At 40.9% G+C, this 22,197-nt stretch overlaps 2 protein-coding genes across 2 annotated transcripts; both read left to right on the forward strand.

The window, feature by feature from the left end:
- The first annotated feature begins 1,959 nt into the window (after nucleotides 1-1,959).
- On the forward strand, nucleotides 1,960-6,727 carry LOC306962121 (cell surface A33 antigen-like). Its single transcript, XM_079555190.1, has 6 exons — nucleotides 1,960-2,025; nucleotides 2,411-2,580; nucleotides 3,062-3,278; nucleotides 5,665-5,814; nucleotides 6,107-6,223; nucleotides 6,428-6,727. The coding sequence occupies exons 1-6, from the start codon at nucleotides 1,983-1,985 to the stop codon at nucleotides 6,619-6,621; spliced, it is 891 nt and encodes a 296-aa protein (XP_079411316.1). The 5' UTR covers nucleotides 1,960-1,982; the 3' UTR covers nucleotides 6,622-6,727.
- Nucleotides 6,728-7,301: 574 nt separating this feature from the next.
- Nucleotides 7,302-20,439, forward strand: pcsk6 (proprotein convertase subtilisin/kexin type 6). Its single transcript, XM_079555634.1, has 21 exons — nucleotides 7,302-7,563; nucleotides 8,440-8,544; nucleotides 10,325-10,432; nucleotides 10,494-10,637; nucleotides 10,710-10,786; nucleotides 11,107-11,195; nucleotides 11,965-12,137; nucleotides 12,470-12,682; nucleotides 14,359-14,459; nucleotides 14,530-14,633; nucleotides 14,747-14,864; nucleotides 16,028-16,216; nucleotides 16,301-16,437; nucleotides 16,819-16,965; nucleotides 17,117-17,219; nucleotides 17,614-17,810; nucleotides 18,571-18,655; nucleotides 18,835-18,938; nucleotides 19,117-19,246; nucleotides 19,837-19,949; nucleotides 20,313-20,439. The coding sequence occupies exons 1-21, from the start codon at nucleotides 7,393-7,395 to the stop codon at nucleotides 20,408-20,410; spliced, it is 2,706 nt and encodes a 901-aa protein (XP_079411760.1). The 5' UTR covers nucleotides 7,302-7,392; the 3' UTR covers nucleotides 20,411-20,439.
- Nucleotides 20,440-22,197: the final 1,758 nt, after the last annotated feature.

Raw genomic sequence — 22,197 nt, forward strand, 5'->3', positions numbered from 1 at the left:
TAAAATACAGTCCCATCCATGCCAGGGCACTGTTGCTTTTGACTCCGGCGGTGCTGGGGCTGTATTTTGTCGATAACCTGCCTGTCAGAGATCATCGCTGCAGCGAGAGGATGATTCACTCTGCAACTAGCGTTCAAAGAATATCAGACACTGCTGGAGGTCTGTCACAGCTTGTCTTTGGTCGTACAAGGGTTGGATATTTCATCTTTGTCTCACTGTGAGACCTACGACCTGCTTTTTTGAGGTGCAAAATAAGATTTTCCCCATGACGAGTGATAGTCAAATTGTGCAGCGTACACCTGGCTTAACTTAAGCCAAATCTGAGTTTCTGCCTCAAAGAAACTACTGTAGATCAAGTCAAATGTAAATGTCCACGTCACCTGGATCTTTACTTGATTTGTGTCAAAACATGATATGTTATTGATTTATTTTACTTTTAAGCTCATTTTGACAGCTAAAGATCTGCCTAACGTCCACAAGTACATGATATTAAAATGCTAATACACGTGACCAAAGACCAAAGATTAACGGACTAGCATGATTAACTCATAAATTAAACTACCATCAACACAGGGTCAAAACTCATGACCTTCAAGGGAATCAGATGGAATATTATTATATATTTTTTTTTACTCAATCAGGAAGAATTGTACCAGCTTTGCACCTGTTGCACATTTATCTGTAATATAAGCCATTAGAATAAAGGTCATAATCGACATCAGTCTAATGAAACGGATTGTGTCGCTATGAAATGTTCTTTGCCTGAAGCTGTTGATGTTTTTTGTTTAATTTTAGTACGTGTGTGCGTTATGCGACAGTTCTCAAGTGTGGTTTTAAAGTAAGATTAGCATTTTTTTGTTTAGTTTTCAATTCACACAATCTGCATTTTTAGTACATATATATATTCTAAATGTATGTTTTCATTGGTATGGGGTTTGGATTACTTCTCTATTATGTGGACTTTTGTGTGGACCATGTTGTACAGTTTATAGCAGCACTATGGAAACACCTGCATCTCTCTTCCCTTTTACATTGTTACTGAAACTGAATGAACATGATCACAAATAATATGATGGTGCCTCTTTTTAACTGAATGCTATTGTTCGATGTATTTTTTGTTTTGTCTGAGTTTAACACAATGAAATGATATTGTACTAGAAATAAAAGAATAGAAAAGAGGTGTGTGTGTGTGTGTTTTTTTTTTTATTCTGACAAACCTGATGACAGATTTCACAAGTTTTTGGTTTCTCAAATGGAGTTAGGGCTTGAAATTAATCAAAAGGTCTATTTTTTTCTTGCCCCTTTGACCAGATCTGACTTTGTATAAAATAAAGTTAAACATGTTACACCTATTTTATTTTATAAATAAGTTATAACCGACCATCTATGATCTACACATAGGCTGAAGTAAACAAGCTCAGTAAATAATTAAATTGGTGTTTGAGTAACACTTGATAAGAGCCACAGTGGCCAGAGAAAAAATAAATCTTTGTCAAGCCCTGATTATAAATGAATTATCCATAAACATGAACAATCTGGTACTATATTGATGTCAATGTGCTTAAATCATTATAAAATAGTAAAAGTCTGTTGAAGCGAAATGTATTCTCTGAAAATGTTAAATTAGAGCAAAACAAAACAACAAATAATGCCATTTGGGTCAAGACATTTCGGAATAGGCTTTGTCCATGTGTATACCAAAAAAATAAAAAGTGAAAATGCAAAAATCCCATTCCAATTTAGTGCCTATGCATTTTTTAGGCCTTTAGTTAATTCATATTTGCCTTTTTGTCGCAGTAGTTGTTGCAATCCACATTCTTTTGCTCAATGCACATGAAGACATACACTACAACTATTGGTCACATGGACAGGTGCCTCTATTTGGGTTCAGTGGTCACGAATTTGTCATCTGCAGCTGGAGTAGAGTAGACTTCCCCTCAGTGCTTCGTGTCTTAGCGCCTTCCAGGAGCAACATTGAGACCATGAACACTTTAGTGCTTTTACAATTTACTCTGCATGTTTGGGGTGAGTCAGGAAATCTAAATACTTATTACTTGGGACGGCAGAGCATAAATGTTGCTACTTCTGTGATTTTTTTTTTTCTTTAGGTGGATTTATATCCCAAAATACTGAAATGTTTGGATCAGTGTTTAGTAGCCTATGATTATAACTTCAGTATTTCCCTTAGAGTTCTTGATGGATCCATTTTGGTGTGGTGTTGCAGTCCTATATCCTTCCTATGTTACTTTGTAGCAGATCAAAACGGAAAACAACCTGGTTTTGCTCAGGGCCGTTGATACAAATGGGACCAGTGAAGGGGCCCTTATTTTATATCCAGTCATTTTCTCCACTCTGATCACGCTTTTTATCCACACTGATCATATTTTACAATCTTCTCTCTCTCTCTCAGCTCTTGTGTCAGGAGTCGGCAGCATCGATGTAGCCATCCCAGAGAAAGTATACACGCACACCAGAGGGGACAACATAACGCTGCCCTGCACCTTCCAGAGCAAACTCACCACTCCCAGTCTGGTCATCGTCACCTGGAGCGCCCTGAAAGTGAAGGAGGAAACTGAAGATGTGAGTACTTTATAGTCGCAGTGGTCTTCTGTCGATGAGCAGTGAGTCATTGCTATTTAAAGAAAAAGTCCTTATTATTCTGATCACACTTTATTTTACACTACCTTCATACATTGCACCTGCCAAATTTAGTACAATGTAATCTGCTTTATAACAATCTGTAATAACTTGTACCTGTTACATAGCACATTACATTGTACTAAATTTGTCAGGTACAATGTATCAAGGGTAGTGTAAAATAAAGTTTTACCGGACAATTTAAACATGGAGCATTAACATTTGACAGAAGACTGAAGTAGCAATTGTTGAACTCATACAAGAATAACATGCCACAGCAACAGGTTTTTTATAACAACAACTCATGTAGAAAGGACATTGTGTTTTTTTTTTTGCATAAATCCAAATCCTATAGCTTTAACTGTATATGTGATTGTGGTGAATTTGGCTCATAAATCTCAGTTGTCTTGTCCTTTTCCTATAGACCGTGATCGTGACCTTCAACTCACACAATGGAAGGACAGAGTACGCCTCTAAGTACGAGCGCCGCGCAAAGGTGGACGTGAATGTAGATACAGGAAAAGCTGACCTGAGGCTCTACTCCATCACCATGGACGAAAACAGAAGCTACGAGTGCAGAGTGCAAATCCCCGGGGACGATGAGGGGACAGAGGCTGATATCACTCAAATGGTGGTGCTGGGTAAGACTGGGATACTATTTTTTTTCAAAACCATTATGGCTAAACCAGGAAAACACCTAATGTAAATGCATTACTAAAACATCTGTGTAATGGCTGACCGCCCATAAAGTAGCCACAATAAAAAAGGTCAAACGATCATCATTTGGTTGGACCACTTTTAGCTTTGATTACAGCACACACTGGCTGTGGTGTTTATGTTTATGCTTATTAACATATCATTCTCAATATCATGTAACGTCACAACGCTGATATCACAGATTCTGTGTTCATAGGTATCGTGAACATCCCACAAATGCGTTATCAACATGTCAAAGGGGACAACGTTGCCGTCCCATGTCACTTACAGAGCAGAATCCCGAACCCTCAAACAGTCTTCATCTCCTGGTCTGCCCTCACATTTAAGCAGGACAATGAGGTTTGTGATTAGTGTATATTAAAAAATGTATTGTTATGACTATGTTTGGACTGCCCGGCTTGAACTTCTGACATTTAGAAGATCTGTGGTGAAATGTATATAATAATCACAAATCTATCTATCTATCTATCTATCTATCTATCTATCTATCTATCTATCTATCTATCTATCTATCTATCTATCTATCTATCTATCTATCTATCTATCTATCTATCTATCTATCTATCTATCTATCTATCTATCTATTATCTATCTATCTATCTATCTATCTATCTATCTATCTATCTATCTATCTATCTATCTATCTATATATATATATATATATCTTTTTCCTCAGGTCCTCTACCAGAGATAATAGCTCTGGGCAGGTAAAACAATGTTCACAAACAGGGCATTACTTCCTTTGCGCTGTCAAAGATCAATAATTTCATGAAACTGCATGAGACGGATGCATCAGTGGTTGCCTACAATAACAGTAATCGCTCGCACAACATGAAGACATTGAAGTGACATTCAAGGCTCTCACATTTATTCTGTGTCAGACTCTCCTGTCCATCTCTCGATGTAACCCTTTCGATGCTGGGATGGGGTTTCTGGAGAGGGGCCGCAGCACAAAAAGGACCTGCAAACCATCCTGCTGTGAGGTAAGACATAAAACATTGCAGTTGTGTGAACTTATAAGCTGAGATACTCGGAAAATAAACCATCCATGGTTGGAACATGTACAGAGACAGGATAGTTTACATGTTGTGCTTGGGAACGTTTTTGAAAATTATATATTTTATAAACTCAACAGGTTTCAAAACTATTATTATTAAACTCTTATTTTTTGCCTGTTACACATATGAGATTTCATTTTTCACAGTTTTTAAAATAATAATCTTTAAATGTCAGCCTCTATTGTCAGTGCACTGATTCAGAATATTTTTTAAAGTTTTGGTCAACTCTTTCAAGCATGTTGATCGGTATATTGATAATTTCGGGGCAGATGTTTTTCAGAAGGTCTTCACTCAGGGTCTTTGCACAATCACAATGAACCAGGGATTTGACATAACCCCACAGGAAATAAGCAGAGGCTAAATCTGGCAAGTTTAGGGGGCCTTTCAGGGAAATCAGTTGGCTGTGACACCATCTGGCCGGAACCACACACTGTCCAGTTCCATTTCTTTGAGAGCAGGTGAGAAAAACACCTGGATTATTGTCTAATAAAGCTCTGAATTGGCGGTCACACCATGTCCAAAAAGGACCAATGATCCCTGAAAGCATTCACGACAATAAAATAGATTTGTGATCGGGAACATATAGCCTTGTGGTGATATAAAATAAGCGTTGCCTGGCGATGACAGAGTGAAAATACACCTCTATGGCAAAAGTCTCATAGCATATTTTTGTAACAAACAGGTATGGACACAAACCATCCATCCAGTCCCTTCCATTGGGCCCTCACCTCACTGTGACCCTCCTTAGCATCACCACACCCGTTTCACAAAGTTCCCGTGCCCCACCCTGTATTTGGGTTGAAGGGTGGGGTCAGTGGTGCTGACTTTGGAGCTGCCAGGAAACAGGAAGTCCATCCATCATTCACCAAAGAGAGAGAATTATGGATGCAGTGAAAGAGAACTGCTGATGGAGAACATTCAAACTAAATTAGTTCCTTTCTCTTCTGCAGGAGATTCCAATTCTTATTCACTCATCGACATCGACTGAAGAGACACCTACAATCTTCCAGCCTGAATACGAGGGTCGTGTGGCGGTGGAGCGTTTGGATGGAGCGTTTGTTTTTAAGCTGTTCAATGCCAAAGTGACAGACAACACATTTCTGATGTGTCGAGCCCAGATCCCTGAAGACGACGACGTATTGGAGGCAGTGACCAAGCTGATAGTTAATGGTGCTGTTAATCAAACTCTTTCTACTATTGCTTAACACTGTCTTGCCCGAGGAAAGTTTTAGACAACTTATTTTCTTTCCAGCGCCTCCCTCTCCACCCGTGTGTAAGGTCGAAGGTAAACCAGAGCAGGGCCAGAACATCAGCCTCAGCTGTTTGTCGGAGGAGAGCTTTCCACAGGCTGTTTACTCCTGGGACGTCCCGGATATGACCAACGCACGAGGGAACACTCACAGTGAGCATCAGAAAGACAGGTTTTAAGATTGAGTTTAGATATAGCAAAATACAACTTCTAACTGGGAGTTCTGTGACTATGAAGTACTTGGTGGCGAAGAGAGACTAATGATGCAAAATGGGTAAGTCTGTCTCAGGACATGTTTAGGGGGTGAGTGGGAGTGGGACCGCCACACATCGTCATCCAATGCTCCTTACGGGTTTCCCCAGCGGCGTCGAAGGATGGGTCAAAGGACCGACTTCCGGTTGGTTTTATTTCATTAGATTAGATTATGAAAGGTCTTGTCTTGCAGGGGGGAGTGTCCTGTTTTTAACCAACATCAGCAGTGACACATCTGGACTCTACACCTGCACATCGAGCAACAAGTTGAAAGCTAAGACCTGCTGCATCTGTCTGTATGTTAGCCCAGGTATAGGAAAGTTTTTTTTTTCCATGTTTTTACTTTCTGACAAAAAAGAAGTTGCCACGGAGATTTAAAGCCGGGGTACTTGACTTTTTGTTGTTGTAGATGTAGTTTTTCCATCACAGATTATGTTGTAGCTTCTTGACCTCATTACAATATCTTCCTGTGTTATTGTTGCATCCCTAAATTAAATGTCTCTTTTCCCAACAGCTTCCACTTTTGAAGCCTCCGACTGTGGCCTCAGCGTTTGCATCAACAGAGCCATATCTACGGCCATTGTTTTTGTGATAATCTGTGCAATTGTTGTTTATTTTTTCTGTTGTCAGAGGAAGAAAAGTAAGAACAGGAAGGAGGAAAGCGATGCACTGTATATGAATGCTGTGGTGACTGAGGACACCATATAACATTAAAAACTCTGTCTGTCGGGGCAATGTATTTTATGCAAAACAGCCAACCACACACCGCCTGGTAAAACACAATTTGTAAATGTGTTTTTCTATCAGAATAAATACATGACATGTATAAAATGTGTTTTGTTTATTTAGGCCTAATGATATATATTTGTATTCTTTTTTTTTTATCTAATGTTATAATGATTAGTATTTCTTGTCTAAATGTAATTTTATGTACCTACTTTAAATAGCACATTCTGTAAAGCGCTTTGTCTGCACGAACTGAGCTCCACAAATAAACTTCCATTGCCTCATTATTTTTCCCTGATTAATAAGCTGATCTTTTTAGTCACTCCAATGACGTCTCAGCCCACACAGACAACACGACTTTCAGCTTTTCACATTTTGAGGTGAGAGCCCTCCTTCTGTTCTGCTCTATTCATTCATTTGTGAGAGCCTATAACAGCAAGTGCAGCAATAAACCAAAAGTGTAATAAACCAAAGCCTGACTAAATTTGATTGATAATGGGGAATCAAGGCAAGAATGAACAATCAAAAATAAACAAGATTGTAACAACATTGTGATATGGACATTAGTGTCGCTTCGAGGCTGAAAACTGCGCATTAAACCTGGCAACCCATGTCCGCAGTGCGCGTGTACAGCGCCTCCGCTCGTTTACAGCGTTATTAACCACAGCGACCTACCTGCGCGATGTATGTATTATTCTAACCATGCTCATTCCGTTACATTGCCTTTAGCTGTGCTCTAAAAGTCGCCGCAGGATGACTTGCTGGTTGTTCGTGGTCGCGTCGGTTTCTTATTTGGGCGCGTTTGGGGTCCACGGCCAAAGGCAAAGGGACGTGTTGACGAACCACTGGGCAGTGCGCGTCACAGGTGGCCCCATCCAGGCGGACCGAGTGGCGGCCAAGTACGGATACAGGAACCTCGGGCAGGTCAGTGTCAGTGGACGGGACACTTCTGGGTTAACTATTACAAGTGCTTCAGAAGTTTGCAAAGATATTAGTTTCTGTTAAACTTTGGCACGAGCTTGAGTTTATAATATAGGCAAATATAGTTTAAACACGCAAATAGAGGAAGAAAACTTAGCTGCAGACTACTTGATCTTTCACAAACACAATAGTGAATTACTGTATAAATGAACACATTTTGCTCGTGGGCCATGGTTAACATTAAGGAGATTCCTTCCCTTATAGTGGATGAATGTGAGAGTGCATGGTACTTTTCCTACATGCATGTCTCAGGGTTTTCCTCCACCTTCTTTATTATAGCCATTAGAGGCAAATACCTGAATTAAAAGTGTAGAAATGGGAAAAAAACCTGCAGTCTGAGCCAGGGCACGTTGCAGGAATATATTACTGTCAGCTGTTTCTAAATTCCTGCTCGAATTCTTGGTCCAAACTCAACCCAGAGAAACGTCTTTACTCCTGAACTGACAAGGCTTTGGACTTGACTTGTGAGTGTTTAAACTGAAGAGTAATCAAAACCAAAACAAGTGCAGTCGAGGCAAGTGGAAAACAGAATAAACTTGATGGTTTAGTTTACTGACTGATGAACTGGAAGACTACAGTATGTATAACAGTGGAAAATACTGCTGTAGCGACCTCAGATCATAACAGTTTGTTTACCAGGTGGCCTCTATTCACTTTTGGTCCGTCAGTGTAAATATCTCATCTCCTGCAATCATCTGACATTCACTCACTACCTCAAAAATACCATAATGTCCAGATGCAAGCGGGACTAAACCGAGTCTAAGTGAAGTTCATGTATTCAGCTAATGTTGTGTGATGTGTGTGTTGCCTGTGGGCCAGATAGGGAGTCTGAAGGACCACTATCACTTCCATCACAGCAGAGTGGTTCGGAGAGCGGCGTATTCCTTCAGAGGGACACACAGCTTCATTCACATGGATCCACAGGTGACTACGGCAACTCTGAGTGATAGTATGTTTCAGTTCGATTACTTGGTGAAGAACAAGTGTACTTTAGGGCATATTTGGTGTTTTCCCTTATTCTTTTTAATCTCCCCGTCTTAACCGAGCAGCACAGTTCTCCAGTTTGGCTTTATCCAAATCTAAAAGCTTCATGAAAAAAACAATTACATCAAAATAGAGACGGAAAGGAGCCGGAAAAGCAGAAGTAACATGATAAAAAAGTGAGGATAACGCAACAAAGAAGAGGCACAAAAGCAGCGATAAAGCAGTGAAAAAGAGACAAAAAAAAGAGAGAAAAATGCCTCAAAAACGTGGATTCGTTTTGGCATTACACTTGTCCGGCTGTAAGCTCCAGCCCAGAGGCTTTTCAACTTGGTTAAAGCTGAACTGGTTATGGTTAAGTTCGAAGGGTTAAACCAGTTCCAGATTCCCTTTGGTAGCTTCTCACAAATTGTGCTCTCAACTCGCTCCGCTTCACCAGCTCTAATCACTTAAAGACGGGGTATTATGCTTTTTTCAATCACATAGCACCAGTCTATATCACACCACAATGATGACGAAACCTTCTGTTGGTCTGTAAATGCAGTAAATTAGAATAACTGCCTTGTATAAAATTGCTCTCTCAAAATGGCTGTAGTGAATGTCTTGAAATAGGCCTCTGTCTCTTTAAGAACCTCTGACCCTTTCAGACACGCCCCCTCCACACTCTGTCTGTGGCATCAGTGGGGAGGGGGTTCTGCTGAGGAGCAGTGGTTGGTTACTCGGCTGGTGACGAAAGCTCGGAGGCGTCTCCAGGAGGTGGGGGCGTTCCTAGGAGGACTCAGGCAAACCTATCCCTAAAATGGCCGCCATCAGAGTTTTTACAGATTACTCAAAAATACGTGAATGTGCCAAGGCAACACTTCAGGCATGTTTTTATTGAGGGAATGACATAATAACATGATGTAAAGCTTGAAAAAGTCGATTTTGCATAACACCCCCCCTTTAATCAAAAGATCTGTGGCGTCTCAAAATATGTAGTGTTTTGGTGTTATGGTCTTAAGAAATATTTGCGAAGATTATGCTCATAAAAACCTCAAAATTGCACCAAACTTTGATATATTATACAGAATGGGATTCACAAGATTTGACATCATTAGCAAATAGAAACAACATTATTTTGGTGCGTGAAGTGAATTCATATTTTGGGATGAACTCCCTGGCTTGACTAGCCTGGCTAACACCAGACTAAAATCACAAGTGATAGTGATTAGTCTGGGGACCACCAATTCATTTTCTCGTAGGAGAGGTGTGGCTTACGAGCGTCCATAGTCGTTTATTGGGCGATACGAAAAAAAAAAAAAAAAAGTCTCATGCGTCTGCACGCAGCCCCAGCCAATCATATCATCGTATGAGATGACGTATGACGTACCCGCTGTAAACTTTTGAGCTAAATTATTTAGAACAAGGTCTAAAGCTTGATCAAAAAATACCATCGTGTCTGCTGCTGTCATGTTGGATCCGTAAATAAACTTTTTTTTAAATTATCCGTAAATAAACTACAAGCTTCCATATATCGAATAGCGCGTCATCGTCTTGCCGTCCCTCCTCGCTCTGTGATTGGTTCCCAAATCCACCGGAGATTTGGCCATGGTCCCCAGGCTGTTGTGCAGTTCGAAATAATTCGAGCGCACACAGCAGCCTGGTGTTAGCCAGGTTATGGCTTGACAGTGTTGTCTTGTATCCCCTTACGTACCGTTGTGACCACTTTATTGTAAATCTTCAGGTGCACTGGGCTGAGCAGCAGAGAGTAAAAACCAGAGAGAAGAGATCTGTTCAAAGTGACCCAAACTTTAACTTCAACGACCCCAAATGGTCCAGCATGTGGTACATTGTAAGTGTGTAGATGAAGTTCTCACTCAGTATTGCTTTTACTAATATCATTTTGTGAACAGCACTGCAATGACAAGTCCAGCCCGTGCCGCTCTGACATGAACATACTGGAAGCCTGGCAGAGGGGCTTCACCGGTAAAAATGTTGTGGTCACCATTTTGGACGACGGTATTGAAAGAAACCACCCGGACCTCGCTCCCAACTATGTACGTCCGTGCGCTCAACTTCAACTCTGAAATCGAAAAGAAAAGATCTATAACTTTGTATTGATCTTGCAGGACCATCTGGCGAGCTATGATGTGAACGACAACGACTACGACCCGACACCTCGCTATGACTTGCGCAATGAAAATATGTACGATTTGCACTTCTGGTCCTGGTTCTCTGTTGATTTTATATTTATTTAGGTTAATTTAGAGACATTTACGTTTTTTGGTCGATATAGATGAGGCCTCAGACAGATTAAACAGCAAAAATAATAATAGAAACCAATGACAAAAAGAAAAAACCATGTCGTTTCTTCAGTCAGATGCAATTTTCTGACATAATCAAACAATATTCGGCCTAATAGGAGTTATAATTAATATACCAGAGAGTCGATACATGACCATATTGACCATAGATTATAGAATTTAATTATTAAATCAATGAGAGTTTAATTTTGTTTGTCACTAGACATGGGACTCGATGTGCTGGAGAAGTGGCTGCTGCTGCCAATAACTCGCACTGCATTGTAGGAGTGGCCTTCAATGCTCATATTGGAGGTAGTCACTTATTTCTCCTTCATTTTATTCATGCTTCTTATGAAAAAATACACTGGTTTCTAGGATTTCCGACTAATACCCTTTTTTTTTTTACAATAACAGCCACACACAAAAAGGCCGTGTTTTGTTTAAAGCAGTTTTTAGAAAACATTTCAAACTTTGTACCACCTTAGAAAATGCTGTGCTTTCAGTGTCATTAAATATACTTTTACATACTTTTTTTTTTTACCATGTTACAATGTTGTTCTCTTATCAAAAACTTACCCGGAGTATCTTTGAGTAGTCTTTGAATCTATTACATTTATACAGTGTAATACATTGTGTCCTTGGGCAAAACACTTCACCCAATGCCTATGTGTGAGTGGTTGGTGGTGGTCGGAGGGACCGATGGCGCAGATGTGAGCAGCCTCGCTTCTGTCAGTCTGCCCCAGGGGAAACTGTGGCTACAAATGTAGCTCACCACTATCAGCATGATGGTGAACCCCCTCCCTTTCATGTGTGAAGCGCTTTGGGTGTGACTTATGTCATATGAAAAGCGCTATACAAGTAAGATTCCCTTCCCTCCCTAATACATTTCTGAAACAAAAATGCAGCAGAGACATTATGGCTTAGTCACTCATATTTTTAGTTGTTATTTTAGTAGTGAGGGCAGCACACACCTTTTCATTTTGTTTATGAGAGTAAATAGTATAGTTATTTTACTGAATAAATGATCAGTATTCTTTTATCTGATATCTGTCTGCATGTCCACACTGTCTCTGCTTCGCAGGTATCCGCATGTTGGATGGAGACGTGACTGATCTGGTGGAGGCCAAGTCTCTGGGCATTCGACCCGACTACATCGATATCTACAGCTCGAGCTGGGGCCCCAAAGACGACGGGAGGACAGTGGACGGACCAGGCCTTCTGACCAAAAGGGCCTTTGAGCAGGGCATCAAGAAGGTCTTTCCAAACAAAAAATTACCTTCTTTTTTCTTCTTTGGTAGCCGTAAAATGTCACCTACATAATATAGTTTGACCTTCGTAATATAGTTTAATCTATGGAAAGTTTTGAAGGCTTTTATTCCACAGAACTGTAATAACATTTAGAAAGTTTACCATAGTTCTACATTGGCTGCCTTTTTATGAATTTGTGTAAATATGGATATATCGATAAAGTGTATTGAGTGTATTCTGTGCTTTCCTATCTAGAGCTTTATTATAGATCTGTGGGAGGAACATCCAATAGACTGTCAAACTCAGGACTCAAACAAAGGTCAATTTTCCTCCTCCAGGGCAGGAAGGGCCTGGGCTCGATCTTCGTGTGGGCGTCGGGGAACGGCGGCCGCCAGTTCGACCACTGCTCCTGCGATGGCTACACCAACAGCATCTACACCGTGTCCATCTCCAGCACCACGGAGCACGGCAACAGGCCTTGGTACCTGGAGCCTTGCAGCGCCATCCTCGCCACCACCTACAGCAGAGGAGAGCTCAACGACAGGAAGATCGTGAGTGTGGCTGCACAACTGAGGAAAAGTCATTTGAATGTTTTAATTTGCAGATTGCAAAGGATACAGTCGTTTACTTCAAACAATATCCGTTGCAAACGACTAAATCTGTGTCATCTGTTGTTCACCCTGATAAACGTGTAGTTCATTGATTAGTTCAGCAGGTCATATTTCAATCCTCTCGTAAATGTTTATGTTCCTGGACCTGTTTAAAATACAATGTGCTGAATCTGTACATTACCACTCTAATATCCATCAATACACTCTGACCCTAAGAACTGCCACCTTAACGTGATGGGGGTGTTTGAGTGCCCGAAAGATCCTAGCAGCTGTGTTGTCTATGGCATTATGCCTCTGATAGGGTCTCCCATGGCACACAGGTCCTTGGTGACGGGTCAGACTAAGAGCAGTTCAGAAACCCCTATGGAGAGAGTATCAACGAGGACGGTGACATCGCCCAGTATGGCGCAGCCGGGACCCCACCCAGGCCTGCGGTTGGGGCTCGCATGTGAGTGCCTAGTGGTTTGAGGTAGGGTGAGGAGCTCAGTTACCCAGCTCAGAGTAGAGCTGCTGCTCCTTCACATCCAGAGGAGCCAGTTGAGGTGGCTTGGGCATCTGTTCCTAATGCCTCCTGGTCGGGAGGAGGCCTTGTGGAAGACCGAGGTCTTTGAGCTGGCCTGGTGTCGTCTCGAGGTCCCCCCAGAATAGCTGGAGGAGGTGTGCGTGGATCGTCTCTTCTCTGACTGCTGCCTATGCGACCCGGCCCCAGACAAAGCGTAAGAAAATGAATGGATGAATTGTACTGAATCCTAATTTTGAAACATAAATGTAATGCAGCTGGAGGTGGGACGTAAACAACAGAAAGAAGATAAAAGTAAAACTAGCAATCGCAAGTATAAAGTTACAACTCTAAAATGTCATCCAGGGGCTGTAAAATAATGTTTTGATATATCCAGCAACAGTAAAACACATCACAACTAATATAATAGCTAAGCTCCGCCCATCACATACAATTATTTGGCCGTGAATTAGAGAAAGCTACTATTTGCATCTGTCTAAAGCTATCAATTTATGATCACTGCCACAGATTGAAACAGTCAGTTTGCCGCTACATACATACGTAGTTTTGGCATAGATTGTTGTTTTTGAATGTGACTTAAAAAGCAACGTTTTAAAACGAAAACACAGAATTTACAAGATTATTACCAAGCGTGAATATCCAATGAATGAAACTATTGACCTGTACCTGACATTAACCTCATAAACCTCAGTCAGAAAAGCAAATATTAAGTGTCCACATGGCCAAAGGGCAACTGACTGTTTGTTTGAGCGGTGTGTGACCTGAAGGGAGATGTCAGAAAAGGCTACAACTTTCTATTATATACAACAATGTTCCCAAATGTTTGTGAAGATATACTTATTGTTATGACATGTACACCAACCACTGCACCACCAAAACAATAATGACTGTATTTAATATATTACTTATATGATTTCAAATTATTTTTTATGAACAGTAACAGTAACAATTATTTTACAGTGGGATTGTTTGCCGGTTATTTTGGGGGTAGCGACCTGAAAACTTAGTGAACTCCTGTGCGTGGTGAGAATTTTCTGCTGCTTAGTTTTTATTTTGATCTGCTGTCCTCATGTGTGTGATTTGTGTGCTCCTTTAGGTGACCACGGACCTGCGCCACCGCTGCACCGACGGTCACACTGGGACCTCTGTCTCGGCTCCCATCGTGGCCGGGATCATCGCTCTGGCTCTGGAGGCAAAGTCAGTCGAAAGATAATTTTGGGGGGTATTTTGCGCAGCCCTATTATTGTGTTCAATGTTTGTGCCTCAGCCTTCTTCTGACCTGGAGAGACGTGCAGCACCTGTTAGTGAAAACATCTCGACCTCTTCACCTCAGAGCGGACGACTGGAAAAGCAACGCTGCCGGACTCAGAGGCACACATTTAACACTCACATAGTACTTCACCTGTTTTATGCACACAGGCATACATAATACAGCCCGCTCTTGTGTTGCATTGAAGAAACTCGTGTTCTGTGTGTCTTCATAGTCAGTCACCTTTATGGATACGGCCTGGTCGATGCTGAGGCCATGGTCCGAGAGGCGTCAAAATGGAGGACAGTCCCGCCGCAGCATGTCTGCTCCCACAGACCAGTGAGGGCAAACAGGTCAGGATTTGTGTGTCTCCTTGTGTGTCTGAAGTGTGCAGCTAGTGATGTTCAAGGAAGTTGTGCTGTGTAATCTGGAAACATAAGCTGCAGTTAGAAGGTTTTCACTGCTGACAGAAAACCGACTAAACAACTGATCCTGGACCGTTCTTGAGACCACTGTGATGGAAAGTAAAGGTGCCAGGCTAACCACTCATAGAGCCGCTGGGTCACTACAAGGTCAAATCAAGATTTTTTTGTTTTTTTTTCCTCACATAAAAAGTTGCACCATGCACCTTTAAGAAATAGTGTAGAGCAGTGGTTCTCAAAGTGGTGTCCAGGGGTGGCTGTTAGAGACTGCATGGGTATATTAAACAAGCGCAAAGAAAAAAATCTATATTCAAAAGAAAATGTAAGTGTATTTCTTAAAATCAGCCTTTTAAGCCTACAGTCATTGCTATTCATAGTTATTTTTTAAGCAGTAAAAACATCCTCTCTTGAATTATTATCCACTGGTTGTATTTGACTACTTTTTAAACTAGAGTCCCGGGGAAAGGGTTAAATTGGCATAATATGGTGGCCTTTAAGCCGTTCTCCCCCAAAGCTTCATCTAAGAACAACTTTTCTTGTTTTCAAATGTCTTTATGGACTTGTATCAGAGCATCTCTCTGAGCTCTTGTCTGTCTATGTCCCAGTCAGATCAGGGACGTATCAGCTGCGCTCGAGCCCAGATCCCGCTTAAAGACCCGAGGACTTTGGGCTTTTGGTGTGGCTGCCCCCAAACTCTGGAACAGTCTACCCCAAAACATTAGAACTGCTCCAAACTTAGAAACTTTCAAAACCGCCCTTAAAACTTACCTGTTTGCGCTGGCGTTCGATTCAGGTTGAGCTGCATTTTGACACAACTGTGTGTCTTTTATGCTCTATTTTTATACTGTTTACAATGTGTCTTTTGCCTTGTATGCGAAGCACTTTGGGCACCTTGCACTGTTGAAAATGTGTCTTACAAATAAAGTTGACATTGACATTAAAACAGACACAGCTGATATTGTGGGTAAACTATGCAGAGCTCAACATTCCCATCCACCTCCGGTCCAGGTTCACTTCTCTGATTAATTGTTTTGCTTGTCGAGCTATAGTGTTCTGCAGCAGACTAATGTGGGTGCAATACTCTGCTGTCTCAGCTACATTCACGCCGGTCAGACCCTGAACAGCTCCTCCGTGTCCTTGGGATGTTCGGACGAAGCCGATCGACAGGTGACTTTCCTGGAGCACGTGGTGGTGAGCGTCCTGCTGACACACCCACGACGCGGCGACCTCCAAATCCACCTCATGTCTCCATCCGGGACCAGGTCGCAACTGCTGGCCAAGAGGTGAAAACAGGAAAAGGAACAAGTACAAGGCAATGTGTGACTGGTAAAAATATCAGTCTAATCAAAGGCCTGTGTTTTTTGCAGACTGTACGACAGTTCAAATGAGGGCTTCAGAAACTGGGAGTTCATGTCGGTTCATTTCTGGGGGGAAAAGGCCGAGGGCTCGTGGACTCTGGAGATCAAGGACTCTCCTTCGAAACTACGAAACACTGAAGTCCTGGGTAACACCTGTTGTATACTGCATTTTCATTAAGAGTCACAGGCTAGTTCAATGTAACTTAAGGCGAGACACTGCAGGTGATTGCAAGTGAAATAATCTGTAAAAGTTCAAATGTTGCCTTGTGTTTTGTGGCTCAAAGATAGCTCAAATTCAGGCAGGAATTAGAACTTGAGAAATAGTCCTAAAATAAGCCTCATCATGGGAGAATTTTGTCTATTTTTACTATGACATTAAAACTAGAATGTTAAAGGACATAACTAAGCTAAAAATGTGAATAATTGGCATTTCCACCTGCCATGTCTCGCCTAAATTTCAGACTGTGAGGTTCAAAATGTCAGTAAAAAAGTAAAAGCAAAAGATATAGTTGAAATGTGTGTCTTAGGTAACCTCAAAGAGTGGTCACTGACTCTTTATGGCACGTCCGAGGACCCGTACCTTCAGCACTCCAGCTCCAAACACCAGGACATAGAAGTCGCAGATGAACTGGATCTACGGGAGGATGAAGAGAAAGAGGAGGCAGAGTACAACGGTAAACCTTCACTGCCAGACTCCGACCCGTATCCGCGACAAGTTCACTCACTTCATTTTTAACACATTTGAATTGGGGGGGGGGGGTCATGGAGTATCAGGCGCAGTAAACATGAAATATTCTCATAAATGAAAGTGTATTTTGAACAAAGGGCCATGTCACAGTGAGTGCGGCGACCAAGGCTGTGATGGACCTGATGCCGAACACTGCCTCAACTGCATTCACTTCAGTCTGGGACGGCCCACGACTGGCAGGTACCCGCTTAAGGCAGATTCACATTGTTGTCATGTACTGTGATAGCCAACTGTGTGTCCGTGTGTGCATGTTTGTTGTTGAACATATACATACATATACATTTTATACTAGCTTATTAGAAATGCATTTTTACAACTTTTATGGCTAATATATCTCAAATGTGTGGGCTTATCCACATGAAACACTAACTGGCTCAAAGTTTAAGGCCCTTCTGCGTGATGTTGGTCTGTAGAAAGGACTTACAGCCATAAGATTACCATAATATGGCAGGTTTGGAGATCCATTAACTACCAAATGCCCTTCTTCTGTATTATGTCATTATAACTTATTGACTCATTAGACCCCTGATTTTAGCCTGTAGGGGCAGAATATCTAAAATGACTTTGCTTTTAGGACCTGCGTGAGTCACTGTCCTATGGGATATTTTGGAGACGTTGGAGCCCATCGCTGCAGACGGTGCCACAAAAACTGTGAGCACTGCCTGGGCCGGACACAGACGGAGTGTGTGTCCTGTAGAAGAGGCCTCTACAAGAGCCCTCTGAGCTCCAGCTGTGTCCACACCTGTCCCGAGGGGTTCTATGGGCATGAGAGTGAGTGCACAGTCTTTAGGAGAAACAGAAATCCCTGCTCACTTTTGAGCTGTTGTTGAATTCCAGCAATAATCGCCTGGTTTCAAAGCTTTTATTACAGTTTGTTAGGGTGATACAGTTGTATTTTTAACTAAATAACCAGTATACTCATTCCGGCCACTGGGGTCAACTTAAATAAATAAAAAAGAATTCCACACGTGTCCAGCAGAGGGCACTGACATAATAAGAGATTAGGATATAAACAACACATTATAGCCACGTGGTAAATGAAGCTTAACCACCACAGTGTGGAGTGAATGAATAATGACGACAGTACTTTGAAAAAGTTGTGACACAGGCTTGTAAAGCACAATACAAGTGCAAGCAGTTATTACTTTGGTCACATTGCGCTATGTTTTATTTGAAAATAAAAATGACTGGAATACCTGTGGTATTTCAAATTTAAACAAAGTGTGAAGACTTGATTACTATTTTTGCAAACCACTACAGATAAACAAATATGTGCCTGGAATCAAGTGCTGATCTTGTGGATATAGTAGTGAGGACGACTGTGCAGGCGAGTAATCTCTACTTCACAATGAGGCCTGTTGCATTTTGGTTTGGGTCATACAATTCTATTAAAATGCTATTAAAATGTATTAAGTATGACTTTCTATATCAATATTTACAAAGAAATACATGTCTAACAGCACTTAATAAGGTTACTACTTTGCCAGAGAGACAGAAATACATTGTGTTTATTTATTTATTATTTTTTCAGGGCAGCAGTGCCTGAAGTGCCACGATAGGTGCAGTGGGTGTTTGAAGGATTCCGACAGATGCACGGCCTGCAAACAAGGATACAGGTGACACTTCTAGGATTTCGAGTGTAAAAGCACATTCAATAATTTAGTACATTTTAAAGTACTGTAAATAGCATGTGTTAGTGGTTTATAAAAGATACTGTAATGCAATGACAACTCAGCCTCTGTTGCCTTAAGCAGCTGCAAATAACAAGAACAAAACCTGACTCACTTCTTCACAGTCTGGCGGGGATGACCTGTGTCCCACAATGCACCAACGGGACATTTTTTCATTTGGAAGAGATGAGCTGCAGCCACTGTCATCCGTCGTGTCAGACATGCACAGGTGGGTTAAATAATTTGAACCCAAAGTGTTACAATAATATCAATAAGTCCTAAGAGCTAATGCAAAACACGAAGCTCAGACACACACACATCCCAATACACGGAGCCACTGTACCTCAATTTTACATCCCATTTTTATTCCCATATTTGTGATGTCATTCGGATTGTCTTCTCTGCAGGGCCTGGTAAAGAGGAGTGTATCCGCTGTGCCGAGGGCCTCCTGCAGCAGGAGTGGAGGTGTGTTCGTTCCTGTGCTCCCGGATACTACTCTGGACAAACATCTGGAGACAGGGAGAGGAGGTGCCACAGGTGAAGCTTGACAACAAAACTCTTTCCCTTTGAACAACAAGATAACAAACAATGTTCAAATCATTCGTGTGCAGTGAAGCTGTGCTAGTATGTCCAGGGTTTGATGAGACGTTTGCATGTTCGCCCTGTGTCTGTCTAGATTTTCTAAGGGTGCTCTGGGTTTTCCCTACCATGAACAATATGTACAATAGGATCCAAGAATTGCCTGAAAAACACATTCTTGATCTCAGTGGGACTTTCCTGGTTAAATACAAAAAAGGTCAAATAACTAAATGAATTATTACATGGAAGTCTGACACCGAAGAAATGAATGGAATAAATCTTCACTCGTGTGAATTTTACACTTATACCTTTTTTCTATACAGGATATGTTTTAATTCATTAATAGTTAATAGATTTAAAAATGTGTGTGATATTCGATCTGACCATTACACACTACAATATTTACTACTTTCACCGACAGTGACATAGACAGGTAAGGTTTGTGTGTTTTTAGACTTTCCGAGAATCACATGAACTGTAATATTCATTCATTTTTCTCCCAAGTATCTTTACCATCTAAACAATAAATATTGTATTATTCTCTGCAGGTGTGAGGAGAACTGCCTGAGTTGCAGTGGACAGGGAACAGCATGTCTCAGGTGTAAAGACGGCTACATTCTCGTGAGCAGGACGTGTGTGATCAACTCCTCCTGTAACAATGGTAAGAATTAGTCTATGATGTTGAAATTTAAAAAGAAGCTTTCATTTGACTTGTATTGTCTTGATATGGCCTTTCAGTAGTTAATTCAATCCATGTCTTGAGTTTAAATGGATGTAGCAGACAGAAACAAGTTGGTAGTGCTTCATAATATGAGGAAAATGGAAATACTGTCTTATCTTGTGAATATTGCAATAATGATATTATTGGAATATTTGCCAGTTCACTCAGTGTGCTCCATTAACTTAAGCATATCTGGAAGCACATTATTCTTTCATCAAGTTATGTCAGAACAACACTTAATACCAACAAGTTTCTTCAACGTAAAGAATAAAATGCTGACATGAAATTGCGTTTTGGTTTTAGCGGATGAGGTTTTCTGTGAGATGGTAAAATCCAATCGTTTGTGTGAGAAGAAACTTTATCGTCAGTTCTGCTGCAAAACCTGCCTCATGAATGGATAAAGACCGGCTGCTTTTGACATCAAATCCCTGCTTCTTTCTAAAGCATGTCGTCAGTATCTCTGCTATAACTATGAATATTATGTAAAAAGTACTGTTTATATTTTGCAATATGTGTAAAGTATATTTTTTACAATTATAAACAATTATAAACAGTTATATTCTACTTAAATGTAAATATTAAAAGCATGTAAATGAAATTTACTGAAGAGTCATTGTCACTAATTATGTTTCAAACACAGTCACAGAAGCGGAAACACAGAGCTTTATACCAGATTGTAATATCAAAATAACGTCTCATTAACACAATAAAGATGGCCCTTAACGCAGAGATAACTTGGCTCTTCTTCTGATGGTACTCGACATTTTAGTCTTAATTTATTTTTTATTATATTGAATTTCTTTGAATATTCTTTAGTAGTACAGTCTACCCAACCACTAAAAACATGTACAATTAGTGAATCCTCTGGCTAGGTTCGCCTGGCTTCACATCGAGAGATGGCAGCTCACTGCTCCTACAGGTCGCCGGCGGCATGAGGATGGGTCAAAGGCAGAGAACGAATTTCCCTACAGGGATTAATAAAGTTTAACTTAACTGAAGTCAATTTTAGGCCCTTTTTCTGGTTTAGTCCTGATTTGGTTTTATTCTAGAACTCTTTAGCATGTGTCCACTAGGTGGTAGTCTAAGCCCAATAAACCATGCATGAAACTATTTTACAGTAACGTATTTTTGGCGCGGCCTACCGACCAATCAAGACAGACGATGGGAAGGGGTCTCATAACATCAAAGCCTTTTTTTAAATAAAACTGTCATGAAGTTTCTCTCAAATATTGCACTTCATAAAGAATATAGGCCATAGTTCTTTCTGCATCACTGACAAATATCCCACTGAAGAAATTGTGTTTAAAAACAATACAAGATAAAATAAACCATTCTTTATTTATTTTTGAGCATAAACAGTAGATCTGAGATTTGCCAGGCACACAGTAGAGGGTGTAGCTCGGAGCTGGAGCCACTGTCTCTGAGGCACAATCGTCTTTTGTTTTCATTTCACTGCAAGGAACAATAAAATGCAGATTTAGGCCATGACAAGAGGACGCTGCTGCTGATAAAGCCAAGACCCTACACTGTATAACAGGCTGTTAATGGACGGTCTCGCTAGACAGGCTGGGAAATTCTGAGAAACATGTGGTTCTATGTATTACACTTCAAAACTAAGGCTTTATAAACTCCTTTATTGCGCCTTAGCGTTGGTGTGTTATGGGTTACTTTTAATTGATACCAGTCAGGTTCAGTCAGTGACCACCGTGCAGCTCCCATCTCCAAATCTGAGCCTGGATAAATATAGGCTACTAGAGTAGTGGATCCACAGCTGAGAGCCTCCTCACAGCGCTAGAAGGGTACAAAAATACTTTATATAATGTAAAAGTTTGTTTTGCTTTATTCATGCTCTTTTCAAACCAATGATCCAATCCGAAGATTCAGAGCAAAATGAGTCCCACACTTTAGGGTCATCTTGGAAATGAACATAAGGGGACTCTCTCCTCAGTCTCAGGGACTAAACTCTGGAGGTCTTTTAGCTTTCAATTGAGGAATGTCATGAGTACATATATAATTAAACTTGTGCTTGTGTCTCGTCTGCAGCTTAAGTAAACTCATGTTCAGTAGTAGTGTAATGTATTTTATAAAACACATACTGTAGAGGACATCCTACAGCCATTCCCTTTAAATTCCTCATTTCTGATGCTCAAAATAAAAGTATGTAGCCTTAAGTTATAAATCTACAAGA

Source organism: Gobius niger, assembly GCF_951799975.1.
Source record: "Gobius niger genome assembly, chromosome: 4".
Lineage (NCBI taxonomy): Eukaryota > Metazoa > Chordata > Actinopteri > Gobiiformes > Gobiidae > Gobius > Gobius niger.

Bases quoted from the DNA above. Each gene is read 5' to 3' on its own strand.
- pcsk6 (XM_079555634.1), top strand. From the start codon at position 7,393: ATGACTTGCTGGTTGTTCGTGGTCGCGTCGGTTTCTTATTTGGGCGCG. The intron at 12,138-12,469 runs GTCTTTCCAAAC...TTCCTCCTCCAG, and splicing joins TTGAGCAGGGCATCAAGAAG to GGCAGGAAGGGCCTGGGCTC. The intron at 18,656-18,834 runs GTGACACTTCTA...ACTTCTTCACAG, and splicing joins GCCTGCAAACAAGGATACAG to TCTGGCGGGGATGACCTGTG.
- LOC306962121 (XM_079555190.1), top strand. From the start codon at position 1,983: ATGAACACTTTAGTGCTTTTACAATTTACTCTGCATGTTTGGG. The intron at 2,581-3,061 runs GTGAGTACTTTA...CTTTTCCTATAG, and splicing joins TGAAGGAGGAAACTGAAGAT to ACCGTGATCGTGACCTTCAA. The intron at 6,224-6,427 runs GTATAGGAAAGT...TTTTCCCAACAG, and splicing joins CTGTCTGTATGTTAGCCCAG to CTTCCACTTTTGAAGCCTCC.